General features: G+C 36.1%; 1 protein-coding gene across 1 annotated transcript in view; it reads right to left on the bottom strand.

Moving 5' to 3' along the window:
• Positions 1-22,887, bottom strand: part of BRCA2 (BRCA2 DNA repair associated) — a 60,066-nt gene extending 37,179 nt beyond the window's left edge. The window contains exons 1-11 of the mRNA XM_045978032.1: positions 22,590-22,887; positions 21,774-21,877; positions 19,275-19,520; positions 12,950-13,058; positions 12,198-12,244; positions 12,065-12,105; positions 11,747-11,858; positions 10,955-11,004; positions 10,596-10,707; positions 7,989-9,104; positions 1,395-5,615 (exon numbers count right to left, since the gene is read on the bottom strand). Of these exons, the coding sequence (XP_045833988.1) occupies positions 1,395-5,615; positions 7,989-9,104; positions 10,596-10,707; positions 10,955-11,004; positions 11,747-11,858; positions 12,065-12,105; positions 12,198-12,244; positions 12,950-13,058; positions 19,275-19,520; positions 21,774-21,840 (6,121 nt within the window). The 5' untranslated portion in view covers positions 21,841-21,877; positions 22,590-22,887. The remainder of the gene's footprint in view (positions 1-1,394; positions 5,616-7,988; positions 9,105-10,595; positions 10,708-10,954; positions 11,005-11,746; positions 11,859-12,064; positions 12,106-12,197; positions 12,245-12,949; positions 13,059-19,274; positions 19,521-21,773; positions 21,878-22,589) is intronic.
• Positions 22,888-24,047: the final 1,160 nt, after the last annotated feature.

Here is a 24,047-nt window from a genome sequence, read left to right as displayed (position 1 = left end):
AATATATAATTAAAAGTATTACTTATTTAAAAATTCTACAAAGGCCGAGAGTAAAATTAAATCATAAGTCAAGTTATGCATATTAATGTCATACTGAGATAACATGTGGTAATAGGTACTTTGCTTTTTGATGTTTTATTAAAGGGAATAAATTTGTAAATTTAATAAGTAAAATTATTCATACAAGCTTTTATCAAGTGTTAGATTATGAAGTGATTTAATTGTTTAACAAGGGCCAGTACTATTCAAGGAGCCAGAAGGTGGTTAACCTATATATTTATACATAATAGAGGTGAAGGAAATTAAACAGCGATGCTACTGAGAACATTTATTAGAAGTCTGAGTTTTTTTTTTTTTTCTAAGCAGGCCAACCCATTTGTGAATATGCATGAACAAAATGGGTTCCTATAAATAAAGCCATTATTTTCCATAAAAGAATTATGAATCTCTTAAACATCTGCACTTCAGAATTTTACTAGAGCCCAGCAATAGTTTAAAGTAACTATAAACTTACTACTATTCCCATAACATAAACTTGGTATATAATGTGACCTGGATAACACTTAAGAAAATCTGTACCCAGCAAGGTTACTGAAGGCACCAAGTGAAAGAGTGAACTGATTGGCTTCCTTGTCTTTCCCTGTAATCTGAAGAGACTGGACAAGACCTGTGATAACTCAAGTCTATGAGTTTATAGTTTTTTAAAAGGAGCTAGTTATTTAAGATCATCCACTTAAAAGCAGGAAAGTTAGTTATGGCATTTACTTTAATTGTATTTGATCAACAGATTCCATTATTTAAGATTACTCAGAAATACTAAGAGAAAAAAAATCACACCTCCAATTAACCTAATTGAACTAAGTTGTTACATATACATTTAAAAAGAGAAGTTAGACTACAGTCCAAATAGCATTAAGACCAGAATGCTATCTGCTAAACATAACTGATTTTAGAATACCTCCTAGATAAAAACAAAAAGGAGGCAAACCAGCACCATAGCTGAAACCTACTTTTAAAATTCGTTAAGAGCCAGAGTTGCAGAACTTCTGGGTGCTCTCTCTATATACACATTCATACTTACTTGAAAAGAGCAGGCTGGATTATATAGGTTGTTATAAGGATAGAAGTTTCAGATTGTCTAGAGAAACAAATTTTTACAGTAATTTCTTAATTTTAACTATACTAATAATCTCTAAAAATACATTAAAGAATCTAAAACATGTTTCTTAGTACAGACTCAGATCAAGAGTGAAATCCCATCCCCCTAAACTATACATAAAAATCTATAAAAATATAGGTTATAATACCTTAACTGCTTTAAGCTAACGTTCCATGATTTTTAAAGACTTAATTTTAAGTGACTGGTAACCTAAAAGGAAAAAATAGACACTTACCAACTGAGACAAGTGCATCTCCTCTTCTTTTTCCAATTCTTGAATTTAACAAAACCATTTCCTCAGTGCTTTCGCATGTAAAAAGAGAGTGTTTGGCATGACTTAGCAGTTCAGAATCTGTCAGCTCACCATCTTCCATAAAAGCTTTGGCAATCTCTACTGTTTCTGTTTCCAAATAGTTTTCTGGATCCCTGGAGTAAGTAGAACAAATTTCTGTATTTGTTTTCACAGGAAGATTAGGGAAAGTTTCAGTTTTCCCAATTTCTGTCTTTATATTTTTAGGTAAAGCTTGTTCTTTTCCCAAAAGATGAATGTTCTCAACAAGAGATACTTTGCTTCCCAGTAGCAACTGCTGTTTGTCTTGCTTCAACTGAGATTGACATGGAGAAACTTTAATGGTGCGATGATTTTCTGAAGAATCCCTCTCAATGTTACAGTGACTTGATAATTTAAATTCTTTATTGTAGGCCTTTTCCAATTTGGAGTTGCCACATTGTTCTGGGGTTCTCTTATCAATACAAGAGGGAGGAGGTATTTTTGATACATCTTGTCTAGATGTAGATGAATGCTGAAGACCACATTCAGTTCTGATCAGATCGAATTCTTCTAACATTCCCTTAACTTTGCATAAGGCACTTTCAGAAACTGGAACTTGTTTCCCACTTGCTGTGCTAAATCCGGAGAAAGTAGATGACAGTAAATTTTGGGAGGTTTGTAGCATAGCATTTTCTTCATTTGTGAACTTGTCTGAATGTTCACTATTTTTAAATGATACTTTGGGAGAGAGTTGCTTGGCACTATCTTCTATCTTAGAAAACACCTGCCTTGCCTTTTGTAATGCAGCATCTGATACTTGTACAGATTTTCCACTTGCTGTACTAAAAATCCCGCAAGCATTCGAACAAGAGACTGACTTTGGAAGCTTTTCTGTATTAAGTTTACATGTATCAGAAGTCTTTGAGTTACTCTGACAAGTTGTTATTTCAGAAACTTTCTCCAATCCAGATATACTTTGGTTAAGTTGTAAAGTGTGTTCACTTTGAATGCCAGCAAAAACCTTATGTGAAGACGAACTATGTTCTGCATCATCCAGAGAGTCAGGAAAAATAATATCCTCCGAATTGTCCAGTGCGTTAGGATAACCTGCCACAATTCTCCTGTGGCAAGTGTCTGATTTACTCTTGGGGTTTTGCTTAATTATCATACTGCTGTTGTCTGTAAATCCCTCTGTCGCTTTTGTCTGGTGTGCAACAAAGACTCTTTTACTACTTGCTGTAGTGTATGCAGGTACAGCATTATTTGAATCTGAATTCAATTTCTGAATTGAATTAAAATTATTTGAGACAGACATGGCCACTTTAATGGCTGTATTTTCATTTTTGCACAAGGAGTTAGTCACAAGTTTCTGAACACAAATATCTTCATTTATAATTTGTGGATCTGTGTCTGCTTCTCTTACAGTGGATGTTATTTCAGAAAAAATAGTGTTTTCTCTAACATTCTTCACTACTGGTTCAGTACCAGACTTATCAACTTTATTTTTTGAAAGATACTCTGATTTTTTATACACCTCACTGGAATGACAAAAATCCAAATGGTGTGAATACCTGTTAGACATGGTACTATTACTTAAATGGGTCAAGCCTTGTTTTTCAGAGGGAGGATTTTTGTCATTTTCAGATATGGTACTACTTGAACTATTTCCACATGAAGGATTTTCTACATAATCATCAGGATATTCTTTTAAACAGATAACCCTGGCAGTATTTATTTTTTCTGGTTTATCATCCAATTCTCCTTCTCTAAGCCGTTTTTTTGCTTCAAATAGTGAAGTCTCACTCACAGAAATCTTTCTACCATGTCCTGTGTAAAATGCTAAAGGTGAATTTTCAGTAGCTGAATAAGTGAATTGATTTGTATAAATCGTATGCTTTTTTGCTGTTTCTTTTTCTGTATTTTCATGTACTTTAACTTTCAGAGAGGCTTGATCTGATATTTTAAGATTTTCAGTTTGTTTGTATAAATTACCACTTAAGAGCCTGGGTGCCACCACAATCTCACTAGAAACAAGTTTTTTTTCCTTTAGAGAATTCTGCATTTCTTCATACTTTGGTGCAGTTGTTAATTCAATGGTCTCACAGGCTAATTCAAGCCCATCTTCACATTTCTCTCTGTCCTTGGACATTTTTGCCCCTTGATGGCTAAAATTAGTGATTCCACTATCACCTTGCTCTTGTTCATCAAAAAGATTTTTCACTTTGTCCAAAGATTCCTTTGCAATTTCTATTTTTTTCCCACTAGCTGTATGAAAACCCAACATGGTAGGTTCTTTGATCTTTTTGATTTCACTTTCTGGTCTTTGTTGGAGGGTCAGTAACTTATTTTCAATACCAGTTAGGTCATTTTCTTTCATTATTTTGTTTTTTCTTTCACTGTTTTCTGTTTTCTCATGACTTGAGATGTCTATTTTGCTGCTATCTACACCAGAAAGTAATTCAGAATTCAAGGAATCTGAAAAGTTATTCAGTTCTTCTTCTGTCCATTTTTGATCAAAGAGATTTATAACTCTATTTAATGACTCTTTGGAGACCCTTATATTTTTCCCACTTGCTGTCTGAAAGGATAAATCAGAAATGTTAAAATCTTTTATGTTTTGTCCCATTGTATTAGCTGTGAACTGTTGCTTATTTGACATATTAACATGAAATGTTTCTTCAGCTTTTGCAACTTCCAAACAGGTTAAATCTGACAAACCTTCTTTAATTTGAGGGTTTCCCTCCTTCATAAGCTGGCTAGATAATTTTAGACCGATGTTGTGCTGATCAATACATGGCAAGCTGTTTTCTTCTTCATGAATACAAACTATATCATTTTTATTTGAATCACTGCCAACAGATTCTAAGTTATGAGTATTTCCACTGGCATCAGTACACTGGGTATCTTCATTTTCTGTATTTCCCTTGTATCCTTTAGTATTTTCTTCAACAAAAATGCCAGCAGTCATTTCAATATTATTTTGTAGTATTAGTTGGCTTTTATTATTTTTCTCATTAAAATTTTTATCATTGTTACAATCTTCTACCTGAATCATTGAAACAGCAGAATCATTACATTTACCTGAGGAGAAACTTCTTGTATCTACTTCTACTGAAGTTTCCTCAATGATATTCTCAAGGTCCCTGAACAGCTGTTTAGCTTTTTGCAGTGCTTCACTACCAACATTCAGTTTTGTGCCACGAGCAGAATAAAAGCCTCTAAACTTCACTTCATTTTTACCTGCTAAACAGCCACAAGCACTTCTGTTACAGTTGGTTCTCGACAAGCAAGCAAAGCTCTGGTTACCTCCAAGTACACCTTCAAATTTCTTACTGCTGTCTACCTGAATGATAGATGGAGCATTAATTGTGAGATGAAGATCAGTATTTCTGCATTCTTCAGAAGTGCCATTCAAGATAGTTGGCTGGTTTTCAGGCATTTCAAATGGATTTTTCTCTATTATGTGGCTCGGTTTTCTAAACTGTGTAAATTCAAACTGACTTCCCGATTCTTCCAAAATAGTAGAAAGTTCTGTAATTTCTGCCTTTTGGCTAGGTGTTAAATTATGATTTGAATTAAAATCTTGCTTTAAAGATGAAGTTGGAGGAGCTATGTGACCACTTTCACTATCAGAAACATAAGCGCTACTCTGCACAAACATGGATACACTATTAATTGACTGTGGATCAAGTGCAAGAGGTTTGCTTCGTTTCTTTTGACTTTCTAATGATGAGGTATTAACAATTTCAATACATGCTAAGTTAGTAGGATAATGTTCTTCAATATCTTTGAAGAGCATTTTACTTTTCTTGATGTTGTGTTCAGAGAATTTTATCTCTTTATTAGAAGCTGTTCTGAAGCCATTTCCAAAACTGTGATTTGAAACTGGATCTGATAGTCTTGCCCAATTATTCATGTAGTCATTATTTCCATTTGATTTCCTAACTACATCCAAGGTGATGTCTGATTTTGAATCTTGATCTAGAGTCATTTTTAGTTGCTGCTTTATGCTATTTCCGTTCTTTTCTGTAAGATCATCTATGTTTGATGAATCAAAATCCTTCATAATCGACACTTTGGCTGCTTGTTTGTCATCCATGTCTGTATATACCATCATGGTAGAGTTCTTGAGAACAGGTTCTCTTACACAACAGAGGTCTGCGTCATGACGTTCCTTAGTGTTTCCTAAAACAGGAATATTACTTTCATTAGTTATCTCTAAGACAAAATTATTCTCATCATCTGGGAAAAGTTCTTCAGAGTTTGGATTGACAGCTATTTTTGAAATTAAAGTAGTTTCTTTTTGGTGTTTATGGATTGTGGTGAGATTTGCATTTTGGTTGAATTGTACCTTCATAGAAGGTGACGCTACTATTACATATTTTTCAGTTGACAACACCTCAGTATTTTTAGAATTTGCATTTAAAACATGCATTTCTTGATTCTTTTCCATGGGAATATTTTTGATTAATTCAAAACCACCTTCATGATTCTTACGTTTTAGTTTCTCTGACATTTTATATGATTCTTTTCCTCTACAAGTCATGACTGGGTTTGATGGAGGATCTCTGGAGCTAGGAGTTAGACTGGTATTATCATGGTCAGATGAAAAGCTTTCTGGAGATTGAAAGTGAATACCACAACCTTCTACTTCTGAATGTGGCACAGGAGAGTAACTTACTGCAGGCAAAACCTTTTCTTTTATATCTGAAACTCTCTGACTTTTTGCATCATCTTCACAATATTTTTCCTGCAAGGATGATAGACAATCAGTTTCTGTGGTTATAACTGACTGCAGCTTTTCCTTATTAATTTTTGCTTCTTTATAATCAAGATCCTGAGGTACTGTTTTATTATTAACAGAACTGGTTCCATTATTGGAAACTTTTCTCAGAACTGTCCCAAAAGAGCTGGTTAAAGACAAGGTTGGTTCTTTGGAATCATTCTGTGGACAGTTTTTTTTGACAGAAGAAGAATGTAATAAACCTAAGCATGAAGACACAAAGTGACAAAACTAAATTGAAGTGCCATCAATTACATTCACTAAGTATTTTCCACCAAGTAAAAAATGTAGTATGTAAAACAAGAATTACATGAAAAATAAGAAGTGAATGTCAGGCTTAAAACAAAGAATTCTAAATATACTCTATTTCAAGTTATTACATTTTCCAACTAAAGATAAATAGGACTCAATATTTCTTTCTAACATTTATCAATTCAATCAAAATTAGTATGTAGTTCAAGAAAGCAGCTAGCTACCATAAGTAAGATTCAAAAGTGTTTCACTGGAAAATAAAATTGGGAAAAATTCATTGTTTCCCATCCAAGTACTAACCAGGCCCGACCCTGCTTAGCTTCCGAGATCAGACGAGATCGGGCGCGTTCAGGGTGGTATGGCCGTAGACAGGAAAAATTCATTGTTAATATTGGCGTAATAGCAGGTAAAAAAGCAAAGCAAAGGAAAGGAATTAGAAAAGTAATCACTTCCTTTAGATAATTTGGTCTTTGATATTGAAAAAATTCAACTTTTATTTTTTAAAAACTTTGAGAGCAAGAGCTAAAGAGAGAGAATGCATGTGCACGCATGAGTGGGGGGAGGGGCAGTGGGAGAGGTAGAAGCAGATTCCAGCTGAGTGGGGAACCTGACACAGGGCTTAGTCCCAGGACCTAAAGATCATGACCTGAGCTGAAGTCGGATGCTTAACCAACTGAGCCATCCAGGTATGCCCTTCCCCCAAAATCAATTTTTAAAAACAGGTTCTACACCATAAGAGACTATGGACTCTGAAAAACAACCTGAGGGTTTTGAAGGGGCGGGGGTGGGAGGTTGGGGGAACCAGGTGGTGGGTAATAGGGAGGGCACGTATTGCATGGAGCACTGGGTGTTGTGCAAAAACAATGAATACTGTTACGCTGAAAAAAAAATAAATAAATAAAAACAGGTTCTACAGATGAAATGCCTGAAGTATGACCTAATCTCAATTATAAAGGCAAATGAGTTAAAGTGCTCTAATTTTTTCAATCCTCTGAATTGAAATGTATGTATGTAACAAAAATAACAAAATCACTTTTATTTTAGAACCGGCTTACATTAAACTTAGCTAGCAATTAGCTTTTTTACCTGACTTAGAGAATATAAAGTAAACAGCACAAAATATTTACAGAATTGTCTACTTTGTATACAATAAAATTAAAGCAGAAGTAGTCAAATTTTTGATTCTTATGTATCACATGCTCTGTCTCAAGAGTGATGATTGTATATATACTATGCAAACTGATTCAACAAGTGTGAATAAAATGATTTTGAATATTGGTAATCAAAGGCCTAAACAATGCCTCTAGACATTACCTCACATTGAATAGAAGATAGAGAGATTTTAAAAAACCAAGAACTACAGAAGGAAATCAAAAAAGAAACTAAAGAAGGAAAGCAGGCAGTGTATTTTTTAGAAAGATTAAAGAGCAAGACACATATTCAAATAAGACAACTTGTCACCATCCATAAAACTACATGCACCATTCTCTCTCACTCACACAGACACACACACCCAAAGGTACCTGAATCAGCATTTGTAAATGTCAGTGGTCCTTCAAAAGCATTTGCTTCAGATTGGTCTGAATGGTTAGTTAGTCCCAATTCCTGGTCTTTCTGTGTTTTCAGTCCTTGATAAGATGTTTCATCATTTATAACATAAATAAACTTCTTTGTTTTCTTTTTCAAAGTGGATATTAAACCTGAAGTCTTCAAAGCTCTAGAAGTACGTCTGATAGTGGCTGGCCAGCTTCCATTATCAACTGAACCTAAAGAATCCTCTTTCTGTGAGAAAATAGTATATTTTTCCAGTGCACTTTCAGGGGCGTCAGTTTCTTCTTTAGAGTTTAGATCAGTCATATGATTTGAGAACACTGCACTGGACATCTCTTCAGGTGATTCTCTTATTCTGAATATAGACTTTCTGATACCATGAAGTGGAGAATGTATTACAGTAGTTTCAGATATTGTTTGCTTTCCTGAAAGAACAGAATCTTCATGAGACCCAAGACACTGCTCTTCATGTATCTTATTTACCACTGTTTCCTTATTTAATGTCATCTCTGAATACTTTGGTACACTTGAAATCTGTGGCAAAGAATTTCCCAAAGTTATAAAGCTGGTGCTTTCTTTCTCTGTAATTGTGAAGTTTTTTTCTGAATTATTTTGTTCACAAGAAGAACCATGCAGTAGAGGTGTTTTCTCCATCTGGGTTCCACTTAGACCTGAGAGAGTTAGGTGGGACCATTCAGAGGCTGAAGAAGGTACAAATTCCTTGGAGATTTTCTCATTTCCATTCCCAAAGGGCTTCGGATTTGTTATGTTCCAATCTAATGGATCACTGTCATTTGGTTCCATTTCAGATAAAAATGAATGTTTATTTTCTTTCATTTGCTTTTTAGTTTCTTCACATTCATTGGTCTTTGTTTCATTGAAAATATTCTTCCTAGTCTTGCTAGTTTTTATTTTTGGTAGATTTCTTGTTTTATATTTAGGAACACATAATGAAAAACTATCTTCTTCAGAAACATCTGCAACTATTTCACGTACTTCATCTTCTAGGACATTTGGTGTTGACTTTCCAAAATGGTCTTTGCAGTTATTTACTTTACCAAATGAATTCCCTAACATTTTTCCCAAACCTGTTTAAATTTAAAACAGAAGTATATTAATAACATTTCAAAATATAGTCATATGATTTATACTATTCTTGCAACCTTTCTCAAAGAAATAACATATACTAAATAACACAAAGAGTAGTATTTAAAGGGTTATCCTGAGTGCTAGCTTTTTTGTGGGTGGAGAGAGGAAGGGAGTGCCACCCTTCTACTGTTCTTCTGGTAAAGACTGATTCCAACGTCCCCAAAGCCTTTTATTCATACTCCAGGTCCCAATAACCTTTCTGTATCAGCTCTGTACACTTAAAACTCACTTAATCTTACTATATATATGCAATTTAACATTCTAGGTTTTATCAAACCAGATGTTCCAAATTAATTTTGTGGCCTGGGGCACCTGGATGGTAAAGTTGGTTAAGTGTTCAGCTCTTGGTTTGTGGCCCTACAATAACTGAGAGTAAAATATGATTTTACACACACATACCCATATACACGGTTATCCAATCCTACATATTTACACATACACATATACTAAGAAAAATGCAATATTCCTTTTTTTAAAGATTTTATTTGAGACAGAAAAGGAGAGCATGAGCAAGTGCAATAGAGAGAGCACAAATGGGGGGAGGGGCAGAGGGAGAGGGAGAGGAAGGAGCAGGGAGCCTGATGTGGGGCTCCATCCCAAGACCCTGGGATCATGACCTCAGCTAAAGGTAGATGCTTAACCAGCTGAGCCACCCAGGTGCCCCCAAGAATGCAATATTCCAATAATCTGATTAGGTAACTTTTGGTACCCCTGATACCCCAATTACCTTGTAATTAGAAAATAAGACCTTCGTATTTGTTGATTATTAGTTTTATTCTTCTCTCTGTAAGGACTGAGTTACAGGTTTTGTTTTTGTGTCATAATAGCATCTTTTTTTTCTTTTTTTTTTTAAAGATTTATTTATTTGAGATAAAGAGTGCGCACAAACTGGGGTAGGGGCAGGGGGAAAGGAAGAGCAGCAGACTCCTGGCCGAGCCCACAACAGGACTGGATCCCAGGACCCTGAGATCATGACCTGAGCCAAAACCAAGCATCGGATGCTTAACTGACCAAGCTACACAGGTTCCCCTACAATAGCATCTTGAATATTATCTTACCATGATTAAACAATTTCATTTAAATCAAGTTAGTTTCAGGGCACCTTGGGTGACTCAGCTGAGGGTCTGATTTCATCTCATGTCATGATCTCAGGGTCCTGGGATCCAGCCCTGCTTTGGGCTTTCTGCTCAGCTGGGAGTTGGCTTGCTCCTCTCCCTCTGCCCCTTCCCCTGCTCGTGCTCTCTTGCTCCCTCCCTCTCTCTCAAATAAATAAATATTTTTAAAAAATAAATAAAGTTACCTTCTATGCACGGTATGTTCAGTAACCAAGAATGAAAGGAAAAACAATGTAGTTTCTCTTTAAGAAAGGAAGAGCAATACTTCAATGATGTCAGTTAAAAATAGCAGTTCAATTAAACAGAAGGACTTACCTTGACTTTTAGCTTCTCTTTGATTTTTGTTTTCTTTGTCTGGCCCAGAAGGGATACACCTATCATTTTTCTTCAGACTTTCATCATGTTTAGGAAAACAGCTTTTAAAAATCTGCAAAAGTTATATTTTAAAGTCACTAGTATAAAAACTCTCACTATGCATTTATATTCAACCTCAGAGACAGAATTACTTTATATGAAGTCAAGAAAATCACATATAGGATCAGGCTTAGAGACTTTCTAAAGACTTAGATAAATCATAAATTAAGGAATGAAAAAATGCAAGATAAGTAATTTTTCGAGAATTCTAAAATTGTAAGCAACTGCAACAGCATAATCAAGCTGTTATATTTACTTACAGCAGTCGTGTCATTAGGAAATACAGCTGCAGACGCTTCCTCATCCCTGACTATAAAAAAAAATTCAATTTATTTATAATGTATTATACACCATTCCCCTAAAGTTAATATGAAAACTTCAGTATTTTTTGGTCAGATAAGACACACTACTAAAGTAAATGGTGCATTTGAAACAAAGCAAATTGACTCAAGTATGGTAATTAGAAAGTTCAATCAACATAAGCTACATTCAATTCCTTAGTATCACTCATAAGGTGCTTCTAAGAAACTGGTTTGATGATCCTGACTTCAGGTGATACTATCCATGAAGACTTAGGGAATCAGACAGAGCTATGGGATCATGACTTAAAAGACAAAGCTTATAGACTTAAGCATTTATTTAGATAATATTACTGTCTAAAAGTATACTTTATGTTAAATACTTCGTACTTTTTAACATGCTTTTACCTCTGCTATCTCATCTAAGCAACAACAACAAAAAACAGTTAAATTCCCAGCTAAAGAGAAATCAAAATTGAATGTATTTTTGTTAGAATAATAATTTAAAAAATCCTTGCTTGGCCATAAATGGATTCCTATAGAATAATACTCCTAGAACACCACTTTATGTACTTGTCATTTGTTCCAATCTACACTAAGTAGAATTTTTCTGAACTACTAACACAATTCTCAAAGATAGTATTATCTAATTACTACTTATCTTTTCATATATTCTTTTTGTCAGAAGGCTTAGAGATGACACTATACCAACATCATCTACTGTCTTACATATTACTCATTTGCTAGTATTACCTATTAGCACAGTAGAACTAAGGGTTGGTGGTGTGGCTAAAGAACTTGACCAAGACATATCAGGATCCACCTCAGCTCCTAGACTTTCAGAAATACGTTTTGGTGTCTGACCCTGGAAATAAAGAAAATATTTGTTTCACAGAAATGCACTGATGATTTTTTTTTTTCATTTATCATTTACTGAATGCCTACGTGAGACTGTAGGTACATATTTTGTGAATCTCAGGGCAAATGTAGGACTCTGTTGTCAAATTCTCAATTACTACAGAATAAAAAACCAGGCAGAATATTTACCTTCAAAAAAAAAAAAATATTTACCTTCATAAGCTTTGGAGTATGAAATAAGCTTCCACATACCACTGGGGATAAAATGAGGGAAAAATTACTAAGTTTTATGTTTATTAAAATTTAAGAGTCTTCTAGAAATAAAAAGTCTTGTTTTTAATCATACCTGACTTCTCTCTTTGTGGTGTTACATGTGTACATCGTAGAAAAGGACTAAAATGAAAAAAAAAAAAATCACACAAACCCTTCAGATTATCCAAAGATAACAGAAATGGCAAGAAGAAACAAAACATTAATCTTATTGAAAAAAAGGATTCTCAGTCACAATTATTAGACTTATACTACTTTCTAATATTTTGTTACTTTTTAAAAAGGAAACATCTCATGTTTGCTTTTTAAGTAACAAAATAACTACTTTATAAGTAACTACTAAATTAAACTTAAAATGTCCACTTTGTAAGTAACTACCAAATTACACTTAAAATGTCCTCTAAAAGTAATGCATAAAGTATTCACAAATTTCAGCTCCTAGGAACTGTATGTTTTGAATTTAAAAATTATGTAACATGAATCTATAAAAGCATCATATTCTCTTAAACGATTCCAAGTGCACAAGTAATTTATATTAAGCTGCTATTTCAAGGGCATTGTTTTTCATCATTATTTTTGTAACTAAAAAAGTCATAGAATAGACACAAAAACCAATGAATTCAACATTATAAGAAAAACAAAGTAAATGTTTCTAATGTAAAAATTATTGTATTAAAGGATTCAACCTAGAAGATTATTTAAAAATAGAAAATCCTCTTTCAGGCTCTCAGTCAAAATATTAGCATGAAAATTACATGCATATCTATAAAACAAATAGCATATGTAGGAAAATGTTGCATTTAAATATTTTAATATAACACAACATACCTTTCACTAAGACAAGAATTCAGGGGTGGGCTGGTGACATCATTTGTTTGATCCATTTTAGACTTCATTGTGCAACAACTTTTATGTTTACTATTGGTAATATCCTTTCCTGAAACAGTACAATAATTCAGTGAGGATGTATATGCTCTGGATTGTGAATTTTCATTCTCTGAAAGTATTTATTTTTATTTTTATAAAGATTTTATTATTTGAGAGTAAGAGAGCGAGAGCACAAGCAGGGGGAGTGGCAGAGGGAGAGGGAGAAGGAGAAGCAGACTCCCTGCTAAGCACAGAGATTAATATGGGGCTTAATCCCTCTCAGGACCCCGGAGATCATCACCTGAGTCAAAGTTAGATGCTTAACTGAGCCACACAGAAGCCCCATCCCTACAAGTATTTAAAAACAAAAAGTCTCATCTATATTGGGAAGGAGAATGTATGTAAAGTTTAGCCTGAAATGGTTTCTCAGTTCGTTGATTCCTCCCAAAAGGGGATATCTCAAAGGATGTCTGCCCCCATTCAACAAATATATCATATGCATAAGACACTTTGGGAAATGCAATTCAAGACAGCATTAACTTCAAAGAGTTTATAATATAGCAGGAGGAATTTTTTGAAATTCCACACAAGTGGAATACAGAACAAAACATTATATGTTCTAATGATTAAGTCACATGCACTATGGTATCATGGAGGCAAAGAATAATGCAAAAGACATTTACCAAAACCTACCAAGGAACCAAATTTGATCTGCTGAAAACCTTTCAAGATCTTATTCTCAAGATCAGGTTTAAACTCCCCAAAACAAAACAAAACAACTCCAAAACTCCCAAGTAACAAGGACTTTCATGATCTGGCTTCTTAACTTCTCTGACAAGGACTTTCATGATCTGACTTCTTAATTTCTAGGACATTCTTTCACATTCTACTTTTCAGCCATACCCAACCACTTGCATATCCTGTAAGAATGCACTCTTTTACTCTAGGCCTTTGTACAAACTGTTTCTCTCTCTTTATTTCTCTTGATCTCAAATATCCTCTTTCAGGCTTCCATTTTGAAACTCCCTCCTCTGGAAAAATTTAGTGGTCCCTAACATGAGATTAAGTGATTGTTGCTACCATATGTTCCCGCAGAGTTTATCATACACCATTCTTGCTTCCCTTACTAGAATCTGAGCTCCTTGAGGGAGAGAGCTTGTCTTTAGCAACTACAATCAATGTCTGATATTATAGTCACACCACAATTCCTGGCTGAATGAATTAGCAATGATTAGGAAATACTCCTGTTGTTGAACACATCTACTTTCTAAGCAATAATGCTCAGATAGGGTTTCTAAAGCTATATGTAGCTCTATCAAATCCCATTTATAGTTTTTCAAAATTCCTATTTTGTTCCACAAATATGGCATTCAGTTACTTATTATTCTTGTAAAAATTGATTTAAAACATTGGTTCTTTAACTGATCCTATAATCTCCAACTGAGAAAAGTTTTGGGAAAAATAAGTCATATCAATGTTAATGAGGCAAAGACCAAACTGACAACTCTTTGCAGTAGCACAAACAAAACACTGCTTTATATTTTCATTTCTCAAGTAACAGGAAATAGTTATAATCACTAACAAGCCAAATAAACATGTGAGTTAAAAACCCCACCTGAACAAAATATCCAACCTCTTTCTCTAGTAAGACTTTTAGTTAAAGATACTAAAAATTATCTAAATGTATTTTTAAAAATTTCATCTTTTCCCTGTTCACTTTAACAAGAATCTTAATCAGGAAAAAAACCCAAAAAACAAAAAACCCAAAACCCCACAGTTAAATAAACCAAACAATAAGCTACTACTACACACACTTATAATAGAATGGCTCAAGTCCAAAATAAAGATGAGGTCTTGGAACAAGAAAAACTCTCATTCACTGTTGATGGAAAAGCAAAACGATGCAGCCACTTTGGAATTCAGTTTGCAGTTTCTTACGAAACTAAACATATTCCTACCATAAAAGCCAGCAATCATATTCTTTGGTATTTTCCTAAATGAGTTGAAAATTTAGATCTACACAAAAACCTGCACATGATACAGTAGCTTTATTCGTAACTGCCAAAACCTGGAAGCAACCAAGATGTTCTTTGGTAGTTGAACAGATAAACAAAGTGGTATATGCATATACAGCATTATTCAGTGATAAAAAGAAAAGAGCTATGGAGTGCCTGGGTGGCTCAGTCGGTTAAATGTCTGACTGACTTTGGCTCAGGTCATGATCTCCGGTGTCCTTGGTGGGATCAAGCCCTGCTTCCAGCTTCACATTCAGTAAGGAGTCTGCTTTTCCCTCTCTCTCTGTCTCTCCCCGAACTCACACACTCTCTCTCTCAAATAAATAGATAAAATCTTTAAAACCAGACAAACAAACAAAAAAATGAGGTATCAAACCACGAAATGATGTAGAGGAAACTTACATTGCTAAGTGAAAGAAGCTAGCCTGAAAAGGCTATATACTGTATGCTTCCAGCTATATGACATTTTGGAAAAGACCATAGACAATAAAAAGATCAGTGGTTGCCAGGGTTGGGTGGGGGGTGCTATGAAACACAAAGGATTTTCAGGGCAGTGAAACTATTCTGTAGGATACTGTAATGGTGTATATATGACATTACATAATTGTCAAAATCCATAGACTGATACAGAGAATGAACTCTAATATAAACAAACAACTTCAGTTAACAATAAAGTAGCAGTATTGGCTTAGCAATGAAAAACCCAAATGTAAAAAAAAGTAAAAAAAATGAACCAGGCAAAAATAAGTTCATACCCAAGTAAACATTTCCCAAGTAACCTGAGGATGGTGAGATAAACTTGATGATTTTATGCAAAAGTAAGGATGTTAAGAAGCAGAAATAGCACATTTCCTCATGAAACTTTAGGGATAGTTCTTTTTAAACAGTAGATGTTAGAACTAAACAAGTATGTTTAAAAAACAGCTTAAGCCTTACATTTTAATTCTGAATATAAACTAAACAAAAACAAAAGGTATCAGGAAACTACAGTCAGAATTATTTATGCACTATTATCTTAAAAAATTTAATATTTTTGCAGCAAGCCCAGAGTAGCCTTATTAACTCATTCCTATCCTTCCCTAATTATAGACACACCAATTCCAACAGGTTAAATTAGAAAATAAACCAGTGACTCTAGGTGGGTCTTCCAAGATTCAATAGATTCGGCATTAACTGGTTTACAGTGTTTTTCCTGAGCACATTAAAAAAGATGGCCGTCCCTTTTACTACGCCCACAACATGGCACTTTGTATATGTTCCTATTATAGCATATACTACATCAGTGTATTTATTTATATATTTTGTACTATACAAGACTGAGTTCCTAAAAGTCAAAAGTCATCTATTCATCTAGTCATCAGTTTGTATCCTGAATGCCTAGCAAGTTGCCAGGCACAAAGTAAGCATGGAATATTGAATGAATGATTCCCTCTTCTGTGTTCTGCATTTCATCAGCTAAATATTCCTTAAGGCTCTAACCTAGGCCTCATTATAATCAATTCCTTACTACATGTGATGACTTTATCACTCTCCAAATAGATAGTTGGTTTCTATGGCTTTCTTTTCTGCCTATATTCTTTTAGTTTCAGTCTTATATTTCCCAAAGCCTTTGGGACATCACCTTAACAACCTTTTACTGTCCCAAATTGCAGTCCAAAACTCAATCTTTTTTTTTTTTGATCCTTTCAAGCATTTTCACTTTTTTTTTTTAAAGATTTTATTTATTTTTTCATGAGAGACCGGGGAGGGGGGGTGGGCTGCAGAGGCAGATGGAGAAGCAGGGTCCCCACTGAGCAGGGAGCCTGATGTGGAACTTGATCCCAAAACCCTGGGATCATGACTTGAGCCAAAGGCAGATGCTTAACTGACTGAGCCACCCAGGTGCCCTGAAGCCTTTCCCTCTTAAACCTGTTTTACCGCCAGTGCTTACAATGTCTATGAATGTCACCGTTATATTCTTAGTTATACTCTAAACCTGTGATTTGATCCTTTCTTTAAAATCTCCAGGTCTAGACTACTGTGGGGTCTTATAGTTTCTATCTCTCATATCCACTTTCACTACCATTTCTCTAATTCAGGCACTTGGCTCCCCACCACCTGGACCATCATAGGTCTAATTGATCTCCTTGCCTTCAGTCTTTGTTTCCATGACAATCACCTGATTAGTTTAAAATGTACACCTATGAATTTTATTTCTAGAGATTCTAATTTAGTAGATTCAGAGTATCAGGGCCCGAAATCTTCTCTTTCATTTAGCACTATTGGAGATTCTCATGATCCAGGCATCACATTTTGAAAACACATCTCCAAAGACTGCTGCCAGTTATTAGGCTTTCTTTCTTTCTTTGTTTCTCTCTTTTTCAAGATTTTTTTTATTTTCGAGACAAGGAGAAAGAGAGAGAGAGAGAGAGCAAGTGTCTGTAAGCTGGGGGAGGGGCAGAGAGAGAGAATCCTCAAGCAGACTCCCTGCTGAGCGCAGAGACTGATGTAGGGATTGATCCCAGGACACTGATATCATGACCTGAGCTGAATTCAAGAGTCTGATGCTTAACTGACAGAGCCACCGAGGCGCCCCAGTTATTAGGCTTTCTAAAGGACAACAAATACTTTTATTCTATAAAATTTCCACTGAGTAGTCACTCTGTATGCCACTTGGTATCCAACAACATAAAGAAAACCTTTGCCCATACCTAAATCCTCTTTGTATATATATTTTCTAGTACCATGAATTTCCTTTTTCCTAGCATTTGTTCCACTATGATTGCTCATGTAAGTCTCCTCCATTAGAAGCTAAATGAGTATGACAGGGAAAACGACCTAAAAGATGAGCATGAGTTAGCTAGATAAAAAGATAGGAAGTAACTAACTTCTGGTTAGAGGTAACAATGTATAAAGAGCCACAGAGCAAGGCGGTTTCAAAAAGAAATTCAGAATGAATGAATGGCAAATTGAGGATGGGTGAGAGGGGGATTATGGCAGCATGAGGCATGAGTTAATGAGAGACCAGATTATAAAGAATCTTGTAAATCATATTAAGGAGTTAAGATATTATCATGAAGGCAAAGGAGGTAATCAAAGGTTTGGGGCAGGAAGTAGCATGATCAAATTTACATGGATTTTTCTGCTCAACAATCTCTCAAATGGATTCAGCTTTTTAAGTCTGAGACTGACGCGCTGCCTACTGCGCTAAGGAGGCACCTTCAGCTTTTTAAGTCTGGCAATCAATACCTGACTCTATGTGCTCTTTTTAGCCTTAGGTCAAGTTTACTGGTCCCTTTTTAACATGCAACACTCCACATGCAACATTACAAATAATCTGAATTACTCAACATTCTCTCTTTTTTTTTTTTAATGTTTTATTTATTTGACAGAGAGAAATCACAACTAGGCAGAGAGAGAGGAGGAAGCAGGCTCCCCACAGAGCAGAGAGTCCAATGCGGGGCTCGATCCCAGGACTCTGGGATTATGACCTGAGCCGAACGCAGAGGCTTTAACCCACTGAGCCACCCAGGCACCCCAGATTCTCTTAACAACATCCGTCATCTTCCTCATGTTTTCCCCTCGTACATTATTATTCTATGCTATCTTCAAATTTTTGAGTCTCACCTATCCTTCAAGGTTTAATTCAAATGAATCACTCCCTAACTCCTCCCAAACCTATTTACGATCTTTCTTCTCAACTCTCATTATACTTTTTGTACTTTGCTTTTCACACGTACCAAATTCAATATTAGACTGTTCTCGGTGTACTATTAATTCCCCTTATTTGAGAGTCATACTCCAAAGAAAGGGAAAATATGTCACTTAAATAGGTAATGAACATTTGATGACTGACTATATTATCTTATTACATGATTGACTGGAATATCTGGCATGTATGTCAAGGAAACAGCTACCAAGTCAAGACATTTAAAGAAAATTGATAAAAATAACCTTCCCTCTCCTCTGTGATAACCTACAGGAATAGAATTTACTTAATTATCATCAAAACAAGTCCTACTTTTTTTGGTAAAGGAAAGACATAATTTAGCAAATCTCACTAAACAGGATATATAATGAAAGGGGGGGGGAAAGAAGCACTAAGTACCCACATTATTTTACTTAATCAGATATTATGTTCACAATCTCTATTTTCAAGGTGGGGAAAGTGAGCAAAAGATGTTGATTTGACCAACATGACACAATTAACAACAGAGCTGGGAGTTTTAACATACGTTTGTCTGAATTTTTGGTTCATGTTTTTCCCTAGTTTACTGTACCACATTACTTACCTGAGTCTAATCTGTATCTATCTAATTCTTTTAAAGGAGATTGTTGGTATATTGGCACAATTAGACCTTGCTCTTGGAATATTATTGGAGTTGAAGCCAACTGATGATAAGGTTTCCTTTGTGGTGTTTTAAATAGGTTTGGTTCATAACTGATTTTATATCCAGATTCTTCTGTGGGTTCAGAATTATAGGATGGAGCTTCTAAAGAAAGTTCTTCAAACCAATTAAGACTTATAGGTCCTAAATCTGTAAGAAAAATAAAAATTCCGTCTTGGTTTTAATCAGTGACAGGTAAATTCATGGCCTGTAAAAATCATAATAAAGAAAAGAATGCTTGAGATTTTGACTGTAGATTACTTTTGTTAAAGCATATTTATTAAACAAGTCATTAACCTGTTATCCTTTCAATCTGTACCAAGATATAACAAGGATTTACAAAAGTTACAAGGTGATTGCTTCTAGCTATATTAGCTAGCTTTTCTAAAGTTTTCTTTCTCTTATATTCATGATTCAGAGACAAAAGTCATTCATAATTCAATAATCAGAATGTATTCTACAGATACAATTTAATTACAATGACAATATAAATGGATGTGATAAATCTACAGGTACAGGAACATGTAGACTAAGAAATAAAATGGAATAAAAAGAGTCCTTATTAAAGAGAAATGACAAAATCTATATCATGATCTATCCACCCTTAAAGTACTGTTTCAATGCGTGGTCTGTGGACTATGGCAGGGGATAGGGAGGGGGGTATGGGGAGGTCCCCAAGACAATTTCAGGAGATCCATGACGTAAAACTATTTTCATAACAATACTAAGGCATTGTTTCTCTTTTTCACAAAGCTGACATTTGCACCGCTGGTGAGTAAAACTGATGACATCTTTGCATGAGTCAAGGCAGTGGCAATAAACTTCTAGTAATTGTATTCACATCACACACTTGTCAAAAACAAAACCAGAAATCCAGTCCAACTTAAAATATCACTAATTAAGCAGTAAAAATTAGTTTTATAAAGCCCAACGCTTGAGCACATATTTTAATATTCTCTGTGACAAAATGGAAAGTATGCATTAAGCATTTTTGCATATTTAAGTACGACAGATATCTAAAAAGGCACTCGTGATGCGTTAGGAGCTGAAGTAGCACTTTTTTTCATGGAAAGCCATTTTTAGTAGAAAGAACAACTAACAAGTCATTTTGAGTTGGGTGATTTGGTAGACATTTTCTTAAAAATGAAGTAAGTCTGTCACCAGAAAAAAGTTTGCTGTCAATGATACAATGGGAGCTTTTATGTTTTTTTTTTTTTTTTTTATATTTTAAAAGTAGGCTCCATGCCCAGTGCAGAGTCCAATGTGGGGCTTGAACTCATGACTCTGATATTAAGGCCTGAGCTGAGATCAAGAGCTGGACGCTTAACTGACTGAGCCACCGAGGTGCCACCAAATAGGAGCTTTTAAAAGGGAATGAGAATTTTGTTAAACTTTATAAGCCTCTGTAAACTTGACATCTTCCTAATAATAAAAGATTTTTCTGATGAGATTTACTTAAAAAGTACCAACTGTACTTTTTATAGCTTAATACAATGTGTCAATACATAGAATATCTGTGTAATTCAAAACACTGACCTTTTCCCAATGATCAGTGCCTGATGTTACAGCATGGATAAACAATTTGTTCAAAGTGCAAGAAAGACTAAAAGAGTTAAATGTTAACAAAGGGAAGGAAAAGTTCATGGTAGGATTTCCAATTCCATACTGCAACTTGTAAAACTACCACTTGTCTAGTTCTGGTATATTATCAAAGATACCCACAATTAATTGAAGACTATTAAAATACTCCTTTTTTCAACTACATTGTTGTGGGGGGCTGGCTTTTCTTTATATACTTCTACCAAAACACTATACTGCAACAGATTAAATGCAGAAATTGGTATGAGGATTCAGTTTTCTTCTACTAAGCCAGATATTACAGAGAACTGAAAACTGTAAAACAGAGCCACTCTTTTTGGGAGAAAAGGTATTTTTCACAAAAATGTTCATTTGTGTTAATATGCAATGGATTTTTTATTTTTTAAGTGAATTAACACACATCTTTAAAAATTCTAAGCTTTAATTTCTATATGGTAGCATACATAAACAAAACCTCTTTGAGGTCCTCAATCATTTTCAAGAGTGTAAGGAATACTGAGACTAAAGTTTGACAACTTCTAATATAAAGTAACATTACCAATTGCTAAAAGTTCTGTGCTTTAAAAACAATACCTTCTCCTGCTAATCAAGAGGCCAGTACCTTCTTTATCTTTGTTCTATAGTTATCATTTTGTTAACTGTAAATGATCATTTTCTTAACTGGATTTATGACCCCATAAGAACAGTTTACAGGAAAACAAAACGTTAGGTACTGGATTCTTCTTAGCAAGCAAGCACAGTTGCATATTTTTCTGAAAACATTTTCGCAACATAAATGATCGATATATATAAACTTTGTAATACCTGCTTCATTGCACCGCGTCTTAAAAATTTCAAAAAAAGTCGGCCTCTCTTTGCATCCAATAGGCATTTTTATCTACAATTACTCCAACGCTAGGTAAATAACTCTGCAAAAGACAACACCAAAATACACTTCACAGTGATGCAGTCCTTGTTAACCGACTCTGAAGTAAAAATCAAAAGCAGGTAAACTTGCCTAAAGTTATATTGTTTGTTGACCTCAGTCCCATCTTTCGGGACAATAATCGAACTTACTGCGATGATGGGAGCATTCTACATTTGTGCTGTGCAATACAGTGCCCACTATTCCCACTAAGCATTTGAAATGCGGCAAGTAGGACTCAGAACAGAATTCTAAATATTTAATTTTAATTAACTAGTCAAGTGTGGCTAGAGGGTGCACAGCCAACGAGGGGTCCTATTAGAGATAAATATCTTTTGACAATGTCAAATCAGTAAATCTTCGTAACACGGCAATTCCCTGGGGGTTAAGTAAGGCCGCTACAGTGCGTCAGGAGCTGTGAAACATCTCCTAAAATTACAATATTCCGTTAAATTAACTTCATCGCATTTCCAACTAAGGAAATTTCAGAGTGGGACAGCTAGGGCAGCTCCGGGGCAAACCCTGGGCGGCGGTCGAGGCGCCAAGTTGGGAAGCGGAATTCCAGGGAAGGGGCGGGGCTCGCGGCTTGCAGAGACCGTCAGCGGCAGGAGACGTTCGGGGTCTGGAGGCTGCGGCTCCCACCCAGGGAATGCGGTCCCCCTCAGCCCCACACCGCGGGAGACAGGCCTGTCGGTCTCCACCCGGCCAACACTAACCGCCTCCGGACGTGCCGCTCTTTTTGGCCGGAGAAGGCTGACAAAAACCGCGCCGGCACTTCGATCAGAAAGCTGACCTGCAGGCTCCTTTCTGCGACGATCCACGGCTGCGCCGAGCCCCAGCAGCTCCGCCGAGCCCCAGTAGCTCCGCCTCCGCCGATCTTGTTTCAGACTCTCGCGCCAAAAGCCAGCTTTCCCGACACGTCGCGCGGTGAGGCCGTGACGTAACACGCAGCGTGCGTGCGACCCGGAAGTCAGGTTCTGGGAGGGCAGCTGGCGCACGTGTGTGGCGGAAGCCAAGTCGTTGTTGGACCGCTGGACATTCTGCCCGGAACCGCGTGAAGAGAGAGCTGTGGTGTTTTTTCTGTTTTCCCGGAGCCTTCGGCGTACGAGGCGGCGCTCTTGTCCGTGACCGCCCACTGTGTATACTCCCCGACTCCTCCCCCTTCTCTCTGCTCCACCTCGCGTTTGGGTGGCAGCCGGGGGACGGCCTGGGGTCTTTGAAAGACCTTTGTTTGCCCTTAGCGAGGGCGGTCCCCCAAAGTGGTTCGTGGTTGTAGCTGACTGACTTCCCTGCTGCGTGCTCTCTACAGAATGGAAAGGGATGAGTTTTGAAGCCAGAGGACTTAAGTTTTAGCCTGCCTGTTGCTCCTAGGTAGCAAGTTTTCAAGCCCTCTAAGCTTGTTTGCCCCCTTTAAAAATTGTGAAACCATTTTCACTTTCTGCTCTTCCACTCACTACCCTCTGCAGGCTTCCGTAGCATCCTTTACATTCTTGGGGTGGTAATCACCTCGTTCTGTGCCTGTCTTCTCTCCAAGTCGCCCTGGGAGAAGGGAGCCTGTCATTCACAGGGTCTGTGACATGCGCAGCAAGAGCCTCAATTCAGATTTGTTGTATAACCTAGAAAGCTTTCAACTGGTGTGGAGAGAGAGCTGCTCATAGATCTTGCTGCTTCCAGAAAGCTCTTGCCAAGTAAACAGCGAAACAACCTTGGATTAGAAAAAGGGTGGGCTCTACATGGTTATATAGGCGTCATTTTAGTTTGATCATAGTCTTGAGCTTTAAGCAGGAAGCCTTACCAATACAGATACTAAAGCTTGTGATAGTTACCACTTACTGAACACTTAGGAGTTTTCCTGTTTGGGGCTTTGTAGGGGATATCACGTTAAGTCTTACAATCATGTATATTAGTACTGTCAGATGGGGAAACCAAATCACCTGGTTAAGTAACTTGTCTGGTAACAAGGCCCTGGTTTCAATTCAAGTTCCTTTGATTTCAGACACTAAACCCATGGTTAAGTTTCTGTTTACCCTTTAGATCAAAATAATTGGCTTTTTTCACCTTTTTTGGGAGAGGGATCCTCCTCACTAGGAGTGAATTAATGAGATCTGTGGCATGCCCTACAATCCTCTGAAATACATTTTCTCCTACTATATAAAACACTCCCCCATGTTCCT

The sequence above is a fragment of the Meles meles genome, chromosome 14, assembly GCF_922984935.1.
Source record: "Meles meles chromosome 14, mMelMel3.1 paternal haplotype, whole genome shotgun sequence".
Taxonomy (NCBI): domain Eukaryota; kingdom Metazoa; phylum Chordata; class Mammalia; order Carnivora; family Mustelidae; genus Meles; species Meles meles.
The sequence above is the reverse complement of the archived record's forward strand: the minus strand, read 5'-3'. Positions and strand labels throughout refer to the sequence as shown.